The 19,164-nt window shown below is 42.3% G+C and overlaps 1 protein-coding gene across 1 annotated transcript in view; it reads right to left on the bottom strand.

Annotated features, from left to right (window-relative positions):
* Positions 1 to 19,164, bottom strand: part of STIMATE (STIM activating enhancer) — a 131,789-nt gene that overhangs the window by 22,837 nt on the left and 89,788 nt on the right. Inside the window, exons 2-4 of the mRNA XM_078661641.1 lie at positions 14,242 to 14,290; positions 9,707 to 9,802; positions 3,082 to 3,203 (exon numbers count right to left, since the gene is read on the bottom strand). Coding sequence (XP_078517767.1) covers positions 3,082 to 3,203; positions 9,707 to 9,802; positions 14,242 to 14,290 — 267 coding nt within the window. The remainder of the gene's footprint in view (positions 1 to 3,081; positions 3,204 to 9,706; positions 9,803 to 14,241; positions 14,291 to 19,164) is intronic.

The following is a 19,164-nucleotide window of genomic DNA, read 5'->3' as shown; positions in this document are numbered from 1 at the left end:
AATGTGTCTACTACCCCTTGCATTAACTGCCATTACTAAATGGCATTTACATCTACATAACTGTGCTGTAGTGTGAGCTTCTGGCACCCGTTTTAGAACAATGTATACTTAGTGTGCCAAAGCTCTTGTGACCGATTTGACAGCACTGGCAAATTGAAGCATCCACATTTATTCCGGCTGTACTTTATTGCCACATAGTTCATCCAAGTGTACATCTCATTGTTGTGTACGTGTCTTTGGAAGAACTATATTTGTAGAAATGCTGGTCTGAGTTCAAGTATACAAATGGACAATGAAGGTTCTGGTGACATTCACTGGCCCTTCTCTGTGAGATCTATCTTATGTGCACCTTGCCTTGTCCTGCATGCAATGTGATGTGATGTGATGGTCACAGTCTAGTAGGACCCAAAGACATTTAATAAACACTCCAGAAGCAGGTTATAACTTCAGAAAGTAGCGCAGAATAGCATCAAAAATTAGAAACGTTTTTAAACTATTACTAATTAAACGTATACCATGAATGATAGGCATGCGGAAAGAAATATCCTTCATAATGACAGTTTCCTTGAAATTCACTGCTGCAATACTCCCATTAATGTTCATCTCTCTACCATTTTAGCGTGTTCTAATGTATGATCTAATCCTCAATTATAGGAAGAGTCTCGACAAACAGTGTAGAAATAATCCTTTCTTGCATCTCAGTGCTAAAGCATAATAACTAAGAGTGGCAATAAAGAACTAGGTCAGTGATAAAGAGTCTTTCTTTCATATATCCAGTGGGGATGGATGCTTTAATTCATAGGTCAATGACTATTCCGCTCGTGGACAATGGCCTGTGTTTTCCTCCTGTGTCCTTAAGGTGAGTATTTGAGTAACTTTTCAAAGCTCGCCGACTAGGAACAGCGCATATTTTAGTACAAAAATAATACAGTAGAATTAGCTTTGTGGAGAAAATGGATGCCCAAAAGTCCAGATGTTTTCCCGCCGCAACCAGTTATTTACTCTCTTTATCCAAAGTGTAGAGCTGTGGTTTATTGACCACTTATGAGTTGTAATAAAAAGGACAGTCTGCTTTGAATGTATTCATAGATGCATAGTTTCTTGTGGTGTACACTTGTTCTTGCACAAAACAAAAGGTTTTACGCAACAGACCGCTTCAACCATCGAAAACCCAGAAGCGAGCAATAGCCTCACTTTGAAACACATTAGTAGAAATTAATTATTTCATTGTAGTGTGTTCAGCACTTCCTCCTCATCCACCACTTTAGAGCTGCAGTCCACACCACTGTGCTGACATCTGGATAAGTGGGTTATATGTGGTCGAGTCATATTTAGGTAAAGACTTTACTGCCACATTGTGCATCAAGGAATTATCTTGGTAGACATTACAAATGTGCCTCTCTCTTTTACTATGTACCCATTATTATTGAGAGAGTTAGGCTATGGACTGAGCTATCAAAGTGAACCTTCTTCACTCAGGGATACATCTTTCTCCTCTGGGGCTGTTGGCAGAGGAGTAGGATTCCCTCTTGCTCGCGATTTCGCTCCAGGTCTTTTATTGAAATATTTTAAGCTTCCTCAAATTTATAACTGATGCTTTATTGTCAGGTCCATGTTCTTTCGAGCCTGAAGGCTTTGAAGGGAGTTGCGGCCTGGTTCTAGTTGAAAGGTTTTAAGGAACTAGTTATGAATCAAGCACCAACACCACTGCAGAAAAGCCTCGGTGGTTTACACACAAAAGCTGGACACAGTGTTAGCATAGCCTCAAGACTCCAGATCGTCTCTGAATGGCAAGCATAGCTGACGCTTTCAGTAAGTTTAAAAGGAAATTTTCCATACCAGACAACAAAAGTTGGAATAAAAGAATACACTTAGCATTTATTAATTTGTATACATAAACCGAAGTAGAAGAGGCCTGAAGTCCAAAAGATCTACATCCTAGCTCCAGTTCAGAATATTTGTTTTGTCTGATGCCACTCGTGCCTCTGAATCAAGTGGCATAAAAAAATAAATCAAAGAAGGCATCAAAGGCACAGAGAATTGTGGGGTTCAGGTTATAGTTGGTGACGGAGTCATGCCTAAGGTCAATAGCCACTTTCGGAAATATCCCCTGCTTTGCAAGTAGCCCCCAGTTGTTCCACTCCTCTTGACCACTGGGATTTTTGTTACGTATTTGAAAGTGGCCATCTCAGAGGTTTTGCTAAATTTTAAAATGGTAACCAAGTTGCCTTCCGGAGCAGACGGTTGCCCAACAATTCCAGCACCCTCACATTTCTCCTAATGTACTGCCAGTTGCACAACAATACCTTACAGGAAAAACGATTTTGTTTCATGAGACCGGAGTGTAGGCTGAGCTCGAGAGACCAACTCTTTACACCCACATTTCTAATTTTAACTGAAGAATGCGGTCAGTGAAAAACGGTAGTGCTGTCATCTGATTTTGAAAAAAGGAAAGGAGGTCCTTGTGCCATGCTCTTGCAGTGGTACAAATGCAGGCATAAACTCATTAAGTTTGTATCTGAAGAGTCAGGAACAGTCCGGTGATTGCTGGATTGCACTTTAGAGAAAGAGACAATCCCCCAGATTCATCATTGTCCCGTTTTGCGAGCCCTTAATAGTGATTATTAAGGAATCGCTATTAAAGACTCGCAAAACGGGATGCATGTAGAAATCGCAATTTTATTTGCGATTTCTACAGCTTCCTTATTTGCGATTAGCAAATTGCTAATCGCAAATAAGGAATGACTCCCCATTCATTCCTATGGACCTAAAGGCCTAGCTTCATGAATCTGGCTGTTAGTTCCTTGTGAGAAACTAGACTGGGCAGATGAACTTTTGACTGTTTATGAGATAAATAAACTTCTGCCCAACAGCTGGTGATAAGCAGGAGAGTGTTTCTTACAAGCTTAATGCGACAGCATTTCTTAAAAGGTTAGTTTCCAGGATTGCCTGTCTGTACAGCAGAGTTCACAACCGACTGAACACAGAACTTAAGCAAAGTTGTATCAATAGCTATGGTTTAGATCACAAACATGGCATAAAGAATTTGATTTCAACCAATTATCAATAACAAACATTTACCGTATTCTCCAAATCGAAGTGAATCCCATTGTCGCCATTCGACTATAACACCGACTGTCCGCACGCCAGCGTAGATGATGAGCATCCCCAACGTAGCATCGAGCAGGAAGTTAATGAGGTACCTGCAGGAAGAAGGACAGTGTATCATATATTAACTAGTTTGCTGCTTCGAACCTTCAGCGCCAGTGCTGAACGTTCGAAGAAACTGGTGCGGCCGCGTCGGCCGTTGGACGTGCGCAGCACCAGGGAGGTAGCTCGCGCAACGGCCGGCGTCAGCAGAGAAGGGGTTAAGCGCCATCGCTTTTTTTTTGTAGATCTACATCCATGAACCGCTTTCCATTATAATTCTTATTCAGAGTGTGTGGTGTTACATTTCTATTGACTAGTTCAAGGAAGAGTCCATCACAATACATCAGGTACATTATTGTTTGACAACAATAGCTGAATAAGCAAACAGATTACATTGTAACGCAAGAATTGCTAACATTTCACATTCAACTTCAATTCTCCGTCTAATGAACGAATAAATTCCTTGTACGAACCAATAAAATAAATTATGCATTTGCTCAATCTAAAATCCACTTGATACAAACTATGGTAGTCTTGTTGTGTGTGTACTTGCACTAACAGTTCTAGAGTATACACATTTTAAAAAGACCAGGTGTACACCATTTAAACAAGCAGTGGCAAAGCCAATAGGTCTTGCTCTGGCTGCTGCCCTTTTTGCTTTGTTAATGATCGTTTTGTCATGGTTTTTGTAAAACTTAAAGAAGATGCCAAGCCCTCAAAATAAATAAAGAAATGTTGGCTAATAGCAAGAATAGTTGTTTAGGTCTCAGAAAGCACACTTTACTAAGGTATTCTTGGTAATGAAGGGAACAACGCTGTGTGGGTTGTACTCTAAGAAACAGCAGAATGCCCTCACTCACAGTGAAGATGGCCAGCTGGTGAAGTGGGCTGACCAGTCACTGCCCCGTGTTAAATGCTGTAGTGGTCGGAAGAAAAATGTGAATGACAACAATAGATAAAGGGGGCTTGCGTAATAATACTAGATGTATATTATACGTACAATTTTAGTAACATTAAAAAGGTTTTGATAACGCCAACCCCCCAAAAAACATTCAGCAGTCTAAAATTGCAAAGAAAGTGGTCCCAAATTCATGAAACAATTATTCCTATAGTTGGACACAAGGTGGCGCCAACAGGCGGAAAATTATTTTCTCCATCGAGTCATGATGTAGTGATCTTTAACAATGGGCCGCATGAGCAGGGAAAAATAGAAACCGCCAATTCATTAACTAAAATTGTAATAATTACGGTTTCGTTGAAGGCTTGGCTGTAGGGCTGTGTCTGCAAGAGGGTCAACAACGGCTGTCATAAAAGAAAACGTTGTTTACCTGTTACATGACAAGGTGGATGTACTGGGGGCACAGTGACCTCTGACACATCCTTTTTGCATAATGTGGATTCTGTCCTATGGGGTGCCAGGTTATCTAAATGCAAAAGAAAAGAGCACAACCTGGTTGTAATGACCGCTGCCCTTCTGACCAGGTAACGATTGGCTCAGATAAACATCTGCTATTTACTAATGTTACAACGTGTTTATCAACTGCCTTGTTTAGAAGCAGGGGGAGTTTCATTTTTTAAACATACGTCTATATGTATGTTTTGAAATGATTTGCATAAACTTTAATAATACTTCATAGCATTGAACATACTGTTGTGGTAGGTACACGCGGGGGTTGCAAGTATGTTGCATACAGTGGGGCAGGGTGCACCAGAGATCGAAATAACACCACACGCCTCAAACAGTTTTACACCTCGTCTTTCTCTATGGTGTTGTCCAATGGTCATTACATGTAGCGAACGTGCTTAAATGTCACAGTGCTTGATGGGAGCTCCTAGGGACCTCTCAACAAGCACTGGCTTTCAGCAAGGCAAGCATCCGACACATCTCTTTCAAAATGAAAGCATCAATGGAAAGATAACTTGAAGACACTAAGTTAAGAGCTGAATTTAAACTGTACTTGAGTTAAGTCTCGCAGTAGATGGTTTGTCGTTTCATACTACACTTCTGCTTCCACAGATATATTTAAAAAATCTTCTCCCAATACATACCTAGAACTTTGCAAAAAAAGTGACCTTGACCTAGACTTTCATTTTCCCCTCCATTTCTTTTGGATGACCATCCGCTTCCAATCCACCATTTGCATGCCTCCCAGATCTATAAACTACTTTGCCACATGCTTGTCAAATGGTGGTGGACCTAGGGGTGTGGAAAGTGCCACCACGCCCTCATAAAAATTGAAAAAATTTAGATTAAGAATGATCAATATAAGGGACACTTCACATGTTTTTTCTGGCAGCATTTTTTCTGTTTTCAAAGAAACACTGTCAAATATCCCCCATTCCTTTTATGAGGTGATGTTACTGGCTAGTACCCCCACCAGTGTGCCTACCTGCATTAATGTCTATCTCTGAAACCTTATCCATGCAACCTAGCATCTCTTTCCATCAACGGTTTGCTTCCAGCATACCCCCACTAATGATCACATATAAACTCATAGAACCAAAGAACCTAGAGTAGATTGATTTAATAGTTTCCTTGATAGCACCGGACGAATCCAAGTAATCAATAGACTAGCCACTAAGAGTAGAGTGCTGCTCGCTGTGCTTCAACGCCTCGTCTGTGGTAGTAAGTGCTGCAGAAATGCAATTTCAGATCATTTTACTACAATGCTATTCACTGAGACGCACTCTTCTCACCAGTGCCATCCAGCACCAAGCAGCGAGCAGCATTCTAAGAGAGACAAAGTTGGGAGTTTTAGCCATTGTAAGAGTGGGCTTGTATGAAAATGTTTGGAGTGAGGGCCAGAGAGTTTAACTGTGATACTAAAGATAACGAAACTTGGGCAGTGCCTAATGTTAGCTGATGGTTGCAGGCGAGGGCTCATCAACACTTTTTTTGGGACCAGGCCCATTTTTAATCATCAGACTGACTCAGAACAAGAAAGAAACAAAGCAGAAAAGGGGGGGGGGGGGAGAAGGAAAGAGATGGAAACTCATGGCAATGGAAGAAAGGAACCTACGAAAGCGACACAGAAGCAGTGGCTGATGAAAGAGGCATAAGGTGAAACAGACTAGACTGCTGTGGTATTTGGCAACACAAATATTCAGCAGCAGTGCCAGTGGGCTTCTTAGAAAAATGTAGACACAGCACTTTAGCACTACTTGGAAGTCGGCCAGGACCGGTTGGGGATGGGGATGCAGTTGTGAATGTCTGTAGGCTTCTGACAAAAAGGTTTAAAGCGTACCCCCTGCTTTCTCCTAGGAAATGGTTCTCAAATTTGCCCACAATTCTTGAAATTAGTAATGCAATATCAGCTACTGTTTATTTCTTGTATAAAACAAACGGTAATTGATTTATTTCAATGCTTTCAAAAGAAGAATGCCTGACCACGAGTTTTGCTGCATCTAATAATTTTAGGGTCATATGTATTTTCTTTGATCACCAAATGTAATATCTTTATGTATGTAGGCTTCTACGGCACAAGCCTAGGTTCAAAACAACGGAGCACAGTAAGGTATCACAGGTGAGCATACAAAACAAAAACAGACGAGAGGGGAGGGTCAGCTTTGGAGCACCAAATCAGCAGCTACAGGTGTCGGTTTTGTCACGAGGTCAGTCACAATGGGCAGATTTAGATATTGAAGTATACAAAAAAGTGATGCATAGAATGCTTGAATTAATCTAAGTCACTGGTAGTTACTCTGACCGCATCCCACTCCATCGTTATTTTGCACACCCTGCCACCTCAATTTGGACTAAGCCATATGCAAATCAGTCTTGACCCTGCTCTGATAGGAACAGTCCTGCCCGAACCGCCAAGGCAGGTCCTCCCTGAAACATATCGCTTCATCATACATCATCATAATAATCTGGCATGCGAGATACCCGATTTGAGCTAGATTCTCTTATCTTTTATGTCTTGGGGCAGATTTTTCCATTGAAGCGGTAATTTGTTGGCCAACAGCCGTCAGTCAAGAGCGTTAACATGCCTCATTGTTATGTAGATTTGCAGAGAACTACCACATGGAAGGGTAACCTGGGGCTTAGAAAGTGTCTAGCCAAACATAGCGCCTAGTGAGACTACTCGAAAAGCCAGTTCTTCAGCTTCTTATGAAAGTCAAGGAGTGAGGAGAAGGATCTTTAGTGTAGCAGCAAGTCGTTCCACACTTTAAGAGTGACGTAGGAGAAGGCTTGACTGCCAGATCTGGTTTTCTGTATGTGTGGCATCTGTGCAAGTAGAAGTCCAGAGAAGTGGAAGTGTCTGGAAGGTTTGTGAAAGTAGATGCAATTGTTGAGGTAGATTGGGCAAATGTTGTGTAGAGCCTTGAAAGTGTGAATGAGGAGTTACAAATAAGAGTGGACTAGTCAGCTCAAGCAACTCTGCCAGGTCAACAATATATGTGCTTCAGCAAATTCAATGAAATCAGGTTAGCGGTTTCACTTCATCATGGGAAGACCGGTAGTGGTAGCCGCCTCTATACATCAGGCAGCTGTACTACATCGAGACGCAGAATTAGAGCATTAACACAAAACGGCACTGCAGTACTCTTTTTTTACCTGCACACTGAGTAGTTGCTCACATTAAGAGGTCCTCTGACACCATGTGACCAATTTCACTATAGTTTATGCTGATGGGACCAGCAGGGGTCTGAACTCTAGGATAAGGTTCCATCTGCTGAGATAGGTAAAAGAGTCCCCTGCACAGCTCTGGAGTGTGTGCTCCTGCCTCAAAATACCAATAACAAACTGTACCTTTTTGGCCTTTCCCTCCGCGTGACCACGAGTGATGCAGGTACACAGAAGGAGTCTTTGCAACAAGGAGTGAGACCTGGAGCCGGGCTCTGTCATCAAAGGGGCACATAATGAGGGTAATTTCTGTAATGGACTCTAGAGGACTTATAGTGGTGACAGTGATACAATTCCTTTTACTTGTTGCCTGCTCGGGAGGACAAGATGGGACAATGGACTCTTCCATATTTTGAAACTGATTTGTCAGTCCCCTGCAACCAGATTGATCGCCCAGACATGTGGTGCATAAATGTTGTGTTTATGGGTCACATGCATCAAGCTATTTACCGGTCACAAACAGGCCGATTCACAGAAATAGCCTTTTGGGATGCATCAAGCCCAAAGGCATTTGCAAAATAGGTAATCGCAATTTTTGCGTTTACTGATTTTGCGAATGCAGTTAGGAATCTCAATTTGCGATTCCCTAAATGCAAGAAGCATTCTCATGATGAAACTTTGCATTAAGGAATCACAAATTACCATCAACTTTAAGTTGATGGTTATTTGCACTACCTTCGAAAAATGCACAATATTGCATTTTTCTAAGTGCCATGAGACACATACACATGCCCTTAGGGCATGCGTATGTGCCATATAAGCACAAATACAATTTTGGGGGGTGCATCAGGGTGGGCTTTTGGCCCCCTTGCACCTTTGAATTGTTTTCGCAATTTGAGATTACCTAATTGGTAATCGCAAATTGTGAATGCTTTCCCATTCATTCCTATGGGCCTCTAGGACCATAAAAAAGAATGGGAAAGCATTCATCATTAGCGAATCGCAATTTGCGATTCGCCAATAGGGAATGTGTAGGAATCGCTATTATTTCTGCGCAATCTACATGCATAAGGAATTGAGATTCCTTAATAGCGGTTCCTTAATAGTCGCTATTAAGGAATCGCAATTCCTTTGCTTGATTCATGTGCCCCTATATTACTTCTGTAAGTAGAGAACGTGGGTGGAGCACCTATGACACATGGTTGATGCCACACTGTATTCCAGTTTGTATTTGTTTCAATCTAGTGGTTCTTAATTGAGAGAGTTGGACGGGGATCACAGACCGCAGATATGAACTGTAGGGCCATCCTCTCCCCTGAAACATTCTACTCTAAGCATTCTTTGTAGTAGGTCAGAGGAGACGGAGGGCCCCATCGAAACTAAGGTGGAGTTTCCCCAAGCTATTTCCCGGCTCCTTGCTTCTCTGAATGGGCTACCTTCACCTCCTACTCCCCCCAGATTAACACATAGTTAAGAGGGAGCTGCCTCTTACATTTGTGCCCTTGTTGCAGGTTTCTACTGACAGAAGACTACCTGCTCCACCCTACATTGCCATTTTGTTCCCATTGACGATTTTTAATCCAATATCTGCTTCCAGCTCTGAAGACCTGGGAGGTGCAATGCTTGAATGGATAACTTCTCGGTAGGAGCAATTACCCGACTGCATACACCTCTAGAGAGAGGACCCTCGTCCTAGTGCCACTGTTTATTTACATAATACATTGTGGTTGTGTTGTCCATATGAGTTAACCTGTGCGAGTTAAAGACTGGAAGAAATACTAGGCATGAAAGATGTACAGGCCTTGATTCCATGACGTTCATCTGGTATATTTCTGTTTTTTCAACCACAACCGGTGTATTGCTAGGTTACGTATATGCTCCCTCTCCCCCTTTACAAAATGTTACCCTTTGATCTCTAATCTGCAACAAACTTAAAAAGTTTCACTGAATTGTATTAAGGTGTTTGACAAACAAAAGTTGAAAACTTACAGGGAACAAGGGTCTCCGACGGTGAGCTCCGATAAATAGACGTTAGCAAAGTGGATGAACAGCATTCCTATGGCTTGCTTGGAAGTGTCTAGGAACCTGTGAAAGCAAGAGCAGTTACAAGATCAGGTCCAAACACAGCGCTTAGTCACTCTTCCATAGCAACTAACATTTCACACGAGCAACGTGTCTCAAAAGTAATTTATAAAAAAAAATACAAAGGATGGCAGCTCTTAGAATTATTTACAGAAATCAGCAAAACAATATACACATTTGGATTCTCCTACCTTTATCGTAGTGTGAAAAAGTAGTTTACACTCTGGGACTTGAAGTTCTACCTTAAGCGGTGTAAATATGGCCTCAAATCCCAGCATGCACAGTGCTGTGTGGTAAAAACAAACACCGGCTGAAAGCGTCACACAATAAGGGGTCATCCGACAACTATGGACGGGTTTATCTCAAGCAGCAGCTGTACGAGATTCTTCAATAGACAGAATAAGCAGCTTGGGGGCCTGCAAGTAATTATAGCATGGGGTAACGGGAGGTAGGGATTGGCCAAAGATTCGTGTGCATCTAGAGTGCAGTGACTGAGGGCCTCCTATGCAAGCCTGGGTGGCTTTAGGCAGCTGCCCCAAGGAGAAACCCTGGGTGCTACCTGGAAGCTGCTGCAGGGTCGATCATTGGTGTGTAGGTTCCTGGATGCTGATGCCAGAGTGCAAGCTTTAGGAAGACTGGTGCCACTTGGACACTGGCACACAACCAGGATATCAGGCCACAATCCTGACATCAGATTTCAAGACCATATGTCTTGATTGGCATCTAGTGCTCGATTGCAGAGTCTTTGGTACAGCTGATGATTTAATGGGACCCTGGCAATGCTTGGCAGATGGTGAAGACAAATGGATGGGGGTCTGTGCAGCTCCAGAAGTACAAAACATGGGCTATGGTGCTGCAGATACCGGATTCACGGACATCGGGTGATAGGTGCAGTCTTTCAAGGCGATGCTGGAAGGTCCTGGGGTGCCAAGACCAGACGACCAGGTGTTTCTGTTCTGTCAAGACCAAGCAGATAACCCTTCATCTGCATCCTAGAACAATGAGTGACAGCAGCTAGGGGTGCTGCTGTCTGTTCTTGGGTGCAGTAAGATAGGTGTTTATTGACACAATGGTGCTCGGGTCTGCATGGAGGGCTACAGATGAAGAAAGTTCCTGATTGGGTTGGTTTTTGAGAAAGTCCAGGGGCAGAGTCTGGTGCTCCTTCCTTCCGTGGCACAAGACTAGTGGCACCATGCGTTCGTAGTGAGCTTGTTCCATTCCAGACACAGATTTCTGTCCTGAGTACTTTGGAGTATCATAGGCAAAATATTCTGGACTCATTACAAGGTCTTCAAGCCTGGAGCAGTAGGGAGGACGATGTCTTTCCATGGGGTAGGCAGTAATAATTCCCTAAAACCTTCATTAACATAGTCTCCGATTTGGTGATTTCTTAAACACAGGTACAGAAATAATTTTTTTAATCTGAATTCTTGGGGGGGAAAAAACCCCGACATAGGTGGCCAGGGAAGTATTCCTACATGTAAGGCCTCGTTACCAGATGCATGGAATACCGATTATTACCACCTGCATGAGGAATTACAAGAAACCAAGAAATGTTTCAGGTCCAACAGGTTCCACCTGCTCAAAGGCAAAATCTACTGGTGTAAAAAAGTTCAGCAAATGAGGAATAACATGCAAAAACACAGATCCTGTTTTTCAACAATCTCTTAAGGGGCATACTCCTAATAGACTGTTATTCCTAATTATCTTAAGTACGGATACTAGTGGTATCAGCCCTTGTGGATGTAGGAATATGAAAGTGGATATACCTCATTGCTTATAATGGAGCCCTAATTACTTGCACAGAGGATTCACAGCACCTCCCTGAATTTAAGGGGAAGCTCCCGACAGGGAGAGATGCTTAATACGGGACTTTTTGCAGTATGTGCTTACAATAAATCCGGTTAGAGAACCCCAAAAGCCTCATTTTAGTGATCTTTGAATGCAATGCACTTATTTTTTTTTTTTTACATGAGGACCCAAGAGCCTTGGACTATCATGAAGAGCCATGTGCGTTTACAGCAATACCATTTGGAAGTGGTTTGGGCTTAATCAGGGGCTACAAATGCGACATATTTAAATATCATAAAACAATCTATTATACATTTCTTGGGAAAATTTTCCAACAATTTTTTGTTGCACAGGTTTCAGAGGAGTGCACACATTTGTTAGGTTGTCAGTCTGTGTGAATGGCCGTTCATCTTACTGACTTTTTTTTTTTTTTTGCAACATCAATGCGCCTCCTCAGAAAAATTTCAAGAGCCGCATTTTGGCCCATTCTGAATGTTTGCAAGTAAAAATGCCCAAGAGACACTGGTGCTACCATTTTACAGCCTTAAATTCTAATCCTCTGGAAAATGAAACTCACTCTATTGCCATTTTTAAATGTACAGTAGCTGCTCTATCATATTTCTAGTTTTTAAACAATCCCAACGTGTACATGTTTGATGATTTAAATTCCACCTCCTTTATTGTTATGGCACATTCTGAGCAATTTAGTGAGAATGTATTCTGTAAGGACGCGGTCCAGAAAATGCCACAACGGAGATAGCTCAGAGAAATCCGATGCTCACAGCGCACCAATTATTTGTTCTGTAATAAGAGGAAATACACTACAGAACTCTATGTGCTTGTCTGGCAGCCATCACGCCCTTGCCACACTTCCAAAGTCAGTCTGTACTTTATTAAGGAGTTTTGTAAATTACTGTACATGTGACCTCGGAACTACTGTAGAACTCCATGATGAAAAAAAGAAACACAATGCCACGAAAGCTGAGGTCGGAGGAAGTAGAGTCCAACCAAATAGAAGATCAGACACCCCTTCTCTACATGTCTTCAACACGGCTTTTGTAGATGCCACAGATCAGATCAATGCTTGGTTAAAGTTTCTCTTCTGGAGTTTTCTGATCTAGAAATTCTATAGATTTATTGGCTGAGGGCACCCACTGAACAACCTCCAGGTATATGCAAATGATTGCAAATTTATTTCTGGCGTTCCTGGGATCCAGCAGAGTGTGTTTAATGCCGCTTTTGCATGGTCTTGTTCTGCATAATTTTGCAGTCATTAACCTTTCGCCGAGCTATTTTGGTAGCCCTGTAAAATACTACATTATAGCAGTCCACACTCCCCATTACTATGACTCGCCAGTTCCACTAACTGACTGCTGTGCATCAGCGGTAGGATTTTCCAGAAGATGGTCAACTGAAGGTTAATGCTAACTATAGCACTTAACTTTACAGCAAATAATCTACACCAAAGATTATTCAAACTATTTTTTCTTAATGGACTAAGGTTTGTGGGAAGCAAAAAAAAAACTCTTCTTTGGCCATTCAAAAATGAAATAAACAAAAGAAATGCATGTCGTTGTGCAGACTCGATAGTAGCAGCATTTCTCTTTCAGACTCATTCAAGGAAAGTACATTTTCATTCATTCAATAGGACATATGGCCCAGCCATTTTGTGATCTTGCCTCTGATACACTGTTCAGTCAGCAGTGGCTTCAGAGATTATCTTCAAACATAAGGAAACAAACAGGATGACACTCTGGCATGAATGCCAATGGAGGCGTGTCTTTTTATTAAAGTAGAAGTGAGCGGGATGATCCTCATGCTGTGTACGCTGCAAACCACCTTTTGTACTGCTGATTAGCTGTCTCAATGCATATCCAGCAAGGTAAAGCATGTCTTACTCTATGCCTCACGGTCAATACATCTTTCCTGCACTAACAGCCACTCTGAACGAATGTCAAGTTATTTTCGCTTCCTACAAGCACAGTTCACGATTCCAAGAATTCCCAGGCTCACCAGATATGGTTATTGAGGTACACGGAAGCCATCAAACCGCGCGCTTAGTGATGGATAAACCTGGTTCATAACCGTGATCTCTGGAACACACAACAATCGAGTCAGACATCACCCCAGATCTTAAACATCAATTAAGGACCTTATTTCTTCTATCTGAATATATTTATTCCCAGAGTGTGGAGAATTTATCTGCACGGATTGAACAAATTTAATGTTTAATCAAATATTATTAACAGGGCACTTTGGCTGTTGCTCACCAGCTCTGTATTCTGATTAGTAACATTTACCCTCTACATGGTTTCAGCTTACTGAACTGTGACAGCAATGTCTCAACTTGACATGTCTGAGGAGCAGACGATTCCTTTCCTACAGAAGCTGAGAAGACAGGGGCACATTAGCAAATAGGAAACATAGCGTTTATTTCCACTCGGTCTTGTGTTTATTCCCCCAGTATCAAGGGAAATCACGACAAACATCTTTTCTCTTTCAAGTGTTCCATACCCAGACATCAGACTCCATTAGTAGGGTTTCATTTACATCATCTTAGCAAATGGTTATTCATTCTCTCACTTACTCGCTGCTGATCATCAAGCAATTCAATGCATTCTAGGAAACATCATTAATATTTCATCACTCACCATATTCTCCACGGACGCCTCTCATGCTTTGGTTCTCTGAAGCGCTTCACTGAAAGAAAATGAAAATATATTTTCTCAATATGCATCAGGCGTTTTGAACAGAAAAATCATTGCAAACTTTATTTCGTCAATTGGTTGTGTCCAATGTACAACCACATGGGACTAGTATCAAAACATTTGGTACGTGGTATTATTAACAAAAACAACCTCACATGGTAAGGTAAACCAGTTTAAATGAAGCACTGGAAAAGCAAATACCTGCATCTTGCATTTTAAGTCCAGACTAAAACATTAACAAGAAGGTCTGCTGAAGTAATAAAAAATTATTTCTCTATGCAATACACATATATGATGGATAACTTAATGGAATGGAAATATAATGTACGTCTGAGATGTAAAATAGTCATCCGTGCATTGTAATGCAAGCACTACATAGGACTTTGGTCTTCAAACTTTTAAATGCCGCACCCACCCCATGACGAAAAAAACAAAATCGCCCCCCCCCCCCCCAAATGGTCACAATTGTTTTATTACATTGACAACGTTTAAATTGGTATAGATTTATTTAAGCATTGCAGTCAAGTTCTATTACCATTTTAAAAAGAGAATCCAATGCGATTGCCAAACTTACTGTTCTTATCAGGTAGACCTTACTACCTGTAAAAGTATGCACAGTAATGGGGGAGGAGGGGGTTTTGAGGACAACTTTTCTGATTTGCTCCGTATTGTGCACTCTTGACTGGATGCCTCTTACTTCTACACATCGCTGTGGGCGTGTTCTAATGCATACCATAATGTTCACTTTCCAGCTGTACATTAAGTATGTTCTTGGACCACACGTGTGCGGCTGCGGCGATTTTCACATAATTATAGCTGTGCAGCATTTGCCACATAGTCTATCATTTGCCGTATAATCTGCACACGTTAAAAGAAAAGGAAAATGCTACTTACCAGTATGCATCTGTTCTTGGCACATAGAGCTGCAGAGTCTGTGCATTAGATCGCCACCTGGTGTTGGGCTCGGAGGATTGCATGTTGTTGTCGTCTTGGAAGAAGTCTTTGTCGTCACGAGATAGGTGACTCCTCCCTTCGACGATAGTGCGCATGGGCATCGACTCCATCCTTAGATTGTTTTTCGCCATGATGGGAAATGGAGTTAGTAGAAGTAGAAAGAAGGGATGTCCATGTGTGTGTATCTAATTAAGAGAGAACTGGAACAGATAAAGACCCCGGGGAGGAGGGTGGGCGTGCGAGACTCAGCAGCTCTACATGCCAAGAACAGATTTATACTGGTAAGTAGAATTTTCCGTTCGAGGCATACGAGATGCAGATCTCACACTGTGCATCGATTGTACAGCAGTGTCTCCCCTAGCGGTGGTCACCTGTATCTGTTGCAGTAGTTTGAAAGAGAGTTTTGAGGATAGCTTGGCCTACTGCAGCTTGCTGCATGGATTGCACATCAACACAGTAGTATTTAGTGAAGGTGTGTGTTGTAGACCATGTTGCTGCCTTGCAGATGTCTTCTAGGGGAATGTTCCCTAGAAAGCCATGGAGGCTCCTAGTTTGCGTGCGGTGTGCGCTCTTGGAGGAACTGTTAGTGTATGTTTTGCTTTGTGATAGCATATTTGTATACATTTTACAATCCAGCTTTAGAGATGGGGTTGCCTTTTGGTTGGTGGAGAGAAAGCTACAAACAGTCGCTTTGTTTTACGAAAGGATTTGGTCCAATCAATGAAATAGAGAAGAGCTCTTTTTTCATCTAGTGTATGTAGAGCTTTTTCTGCTACAGAGTCTGGGTTTTGAAAAAACACTGGCAACTCTACTGATTGATTTAGATGAAAAGGAGTAATTACTTTAGGAAGGAATTTGGGATTAGTCCGTAGGACCACCTTGTTACGGTGCCATTGTAAAAATGGTTCTTGTATAGTGAAAGCTTGAATCACACTAACTCTCCTAAGAGAGGTAATAGCAATAAAGAAAGCGGTTTTCCATGTAAGGAATTGCAGTTCACACTTATGTAAAGGTTCAAAGGGGGGCCCCCATGAGCCTGGTAAGAACAATGTTTAGGTTCCACTCTGGAGAGGGTGGTACCCTAGGAGGAATGATTTGTTTTAATCCTTCCATAAAAGCTTTGATTGCAGGTACTCTAAATAACGACATATGTTGTCTATTTGGTAGATATGCTGCAATGGCTGCAAGATTTAAACGTATAGATGAATATGCTAGATTACATCTTTGTAAATGGAGAAGGTAACAGATGATATTCTGGTGGAAGCATCTAGAGGAGTAAATGGCAAATCTCTTCCATTTTGCAGCATAGCAAGCTCTAGTAGTAGGTCTTCTGGCTTCTTTTAATAATATTCATACAGTCTGGTGGCAGGTTAAGGTGACCAAACTAAGACTTCAGGTGCCAGATCGCCAGATTCAGTTGACTTAGATCTGGATGTCTGATGTCTCCATGGTTCTGTATTAGCATGGATGGTGTCAGACAGAGTCTTTGGTGTGGAACTAGAGAGAGTTCTAGCAGTGTGGGGAAACATGGTTGGCGTGCCCATGTGGGAGCTACAAGGATCAACTTGAGAGATTATGGTCTCAGCTTGCGTACTACTAGTGGGATTGGCGGAAAAGCGTACGCAAATCTGCCTGACCAGTTCATCCATGTCGCATTGACCTTGGACAGCGGGTGTGGAAACCTGGCGGCGAAGGTCTGGCATTTTGCGTTTTCGTGTGTGGCAAACAGATCTATGTCTGGATGACCCCATTTGTGAAAGAATGGTAGAAGAACTTGCAGATGTAGTTCCCATTCGTGAATCTGCTGTGTCTGTCGACTTAACAGATCTGCTATCGGATTGTGAACTCCTAGAAGGTGTTCTGCAAGCAGGTATATCTTTGGTGAAATGGCCCATCTCCAGATGTTCTGTGCGAGATGGGACAGTTGCAGGGAATGTGTGCCTCCCTGTTTTTGAAATATAGTACATGGCTGTCATGTTGTCCGTCCGGATCAAGACAGCTTTGTTTTGTACATGTACTTGGAAGGATTTTAGTGCTAGGAATATTGCTAGCAGCTCTAGGTGATTGATGTGAAGCACCTTTTGTTGAGCGGTCCATTTTCCTTGAGTTGTATGGTGGAGCAGATGGGCTCCCCATCCTGTGAGGGATGCGTCTGTTGTTAGTACTATCTGTGGCACAGGTTCGAGGAACGGCCGCCCTCTGGACAAGTTTTTGGTGTTCCACCACTGCAGAAAGCGATGTGTGCGGCTGCCCACCAACACCAGGTCTGTAAGTTGTCCTTGAGCCTGATTCCACTGATGTGCTAGACATTCCTGCAATGGGCGCATTTGCAGTCTTGCATATGGTACAATAAAAATGCAAGATGCCATCATGCCTATTAGTTGCATGAACACTCTGGCTGGGAGCGAGTGTTGGTTTTGAAACTTTGTGACTAAGGCTTGAATGCTGTGTATCCTGGCTGGACTGGGATAAGCTAGAGCTGTATTGGTGTTTATTGTCGCCCCTAGGTATTGATGTACATGAGAGGGCTGGAGATGTGACTTGGTGTAGTTGATTGTAAAGCCTACGTCGTGCAGTGTTTGGATTGTTTGAGATGTGTGTTGGACACACTGACTGACTTGGCTTTTATGAGCCAATTGTCTAAGTATGGGAAGACTTGGGTATGTTGTCTTCTGAGATGTGCTGCTACTACTGCTAGGCACTTTGTAAACACTCTTGGTGCAGTGGTGACGCCGAATGGAAGGACTTTGAACTGATAGTGTGGTCCTTGTAGTACAAATCCTAGATACTTCCTGTGAGAAGGATGTATGGGAATGTGGACGTAGGCGTCCTTGAGGTATAGTGTGGTTAGGAAATCGCCTTGTTGCAACAATGGGAGCACTTGTTGTAAAGTGATCATGTGAAAATGATCTCAGTGTATATACAGATTGAGAGGCCTTAAGTCTAGAATTGGTCTTGGTGTTTCGTTCTTTTTGGGTATTAGGAAATTGAGTGAGTAAACCCCTGTTCCTTGATGTTGCAACGGAACTAGCTATATTGCATCTTTTTGCAGCAATGAGAGAACCTTTTGTTGGAGCAGCGTTAGATGTTCTGCGGACATTGGCCACTGTCTGGATGGTATATGTGGAGGGGTAGCTGTAAGCTCTAGGCAGTAACCATACTGGATAATTTGTCTACCCACTTGTCATTTGCTTGTGTCTTATATTGGTCAGGTAGATGTTGTAAGAGGTTCTCTAACTGATCATAGTGAGCCCTGTCGTATCTTGCGAGGAGGGCTTGTGTGTTAGCGATGCGCCATATATTGCTAGCTTGGGCAGCTATTCATTTCGCTGAAGCGTCTATGATCTTTGATTCTTTATCAGGAGGTGTTGCTTCACCTGATGTTTGGGAATTTGCTCTTTTCCTAGCATTTGAAACTACTAGGGAGTATAAGGGTAGCTGTCCTTTAATGTAGGCAGGGTCCCCAGGGGCTGCTCTGTACTTTTTCTCTATCCTTGGGTTTATGATTCTAGCTCGTACAGGATCTTTAAACACTTCTGGTGCATGATTAAGGACTCCTTTAATCATTGGCAGTATTTGCACAGATTTTTGGGAGTGTTCAAAAGTGTCTAATAAAAAAATCTTCCTCTGCCTCATCTGAATGCATGGTGACATTGTGATAGATGGCAGCCCTATGAATTAAGTGTCCAAACCCAATATGGTCTTCTGGAGGAGAAGGTTTAGATGGAGATGTATGTGGGTCAGGAATATCTGGTACATCCTGTGGGTTTGGCTACTCCCAGTCTGGTGAGCCTGTTGGGCAGGGAAAAGGGTCATCTGGGTCTCTCCCTCCTCCCATGCTATACTCATCATCATCAACATCCTGAGGAGGTGTATGTGGTGGAGAATGAGGAGAATTTTGAGGTGAAATGG

The sequence above is a fragment of the Lissotriton helveticus genome, chromosome 9 (assembly GCF_964261635.1).
Source record: "Lissotriton helveticus chromosome 9, aLisHel1.1, whole genome shotgun sequence".
Lineage (NCBI taxonomy): Eukaryota > Metazoa > Chordata > Amphibia > Caudata > Salamandridae > Lissotriton > Lissotriton helveticus.
This window is presented reverse-complemented; position numbering and strand designations above follow the sequence as displayed.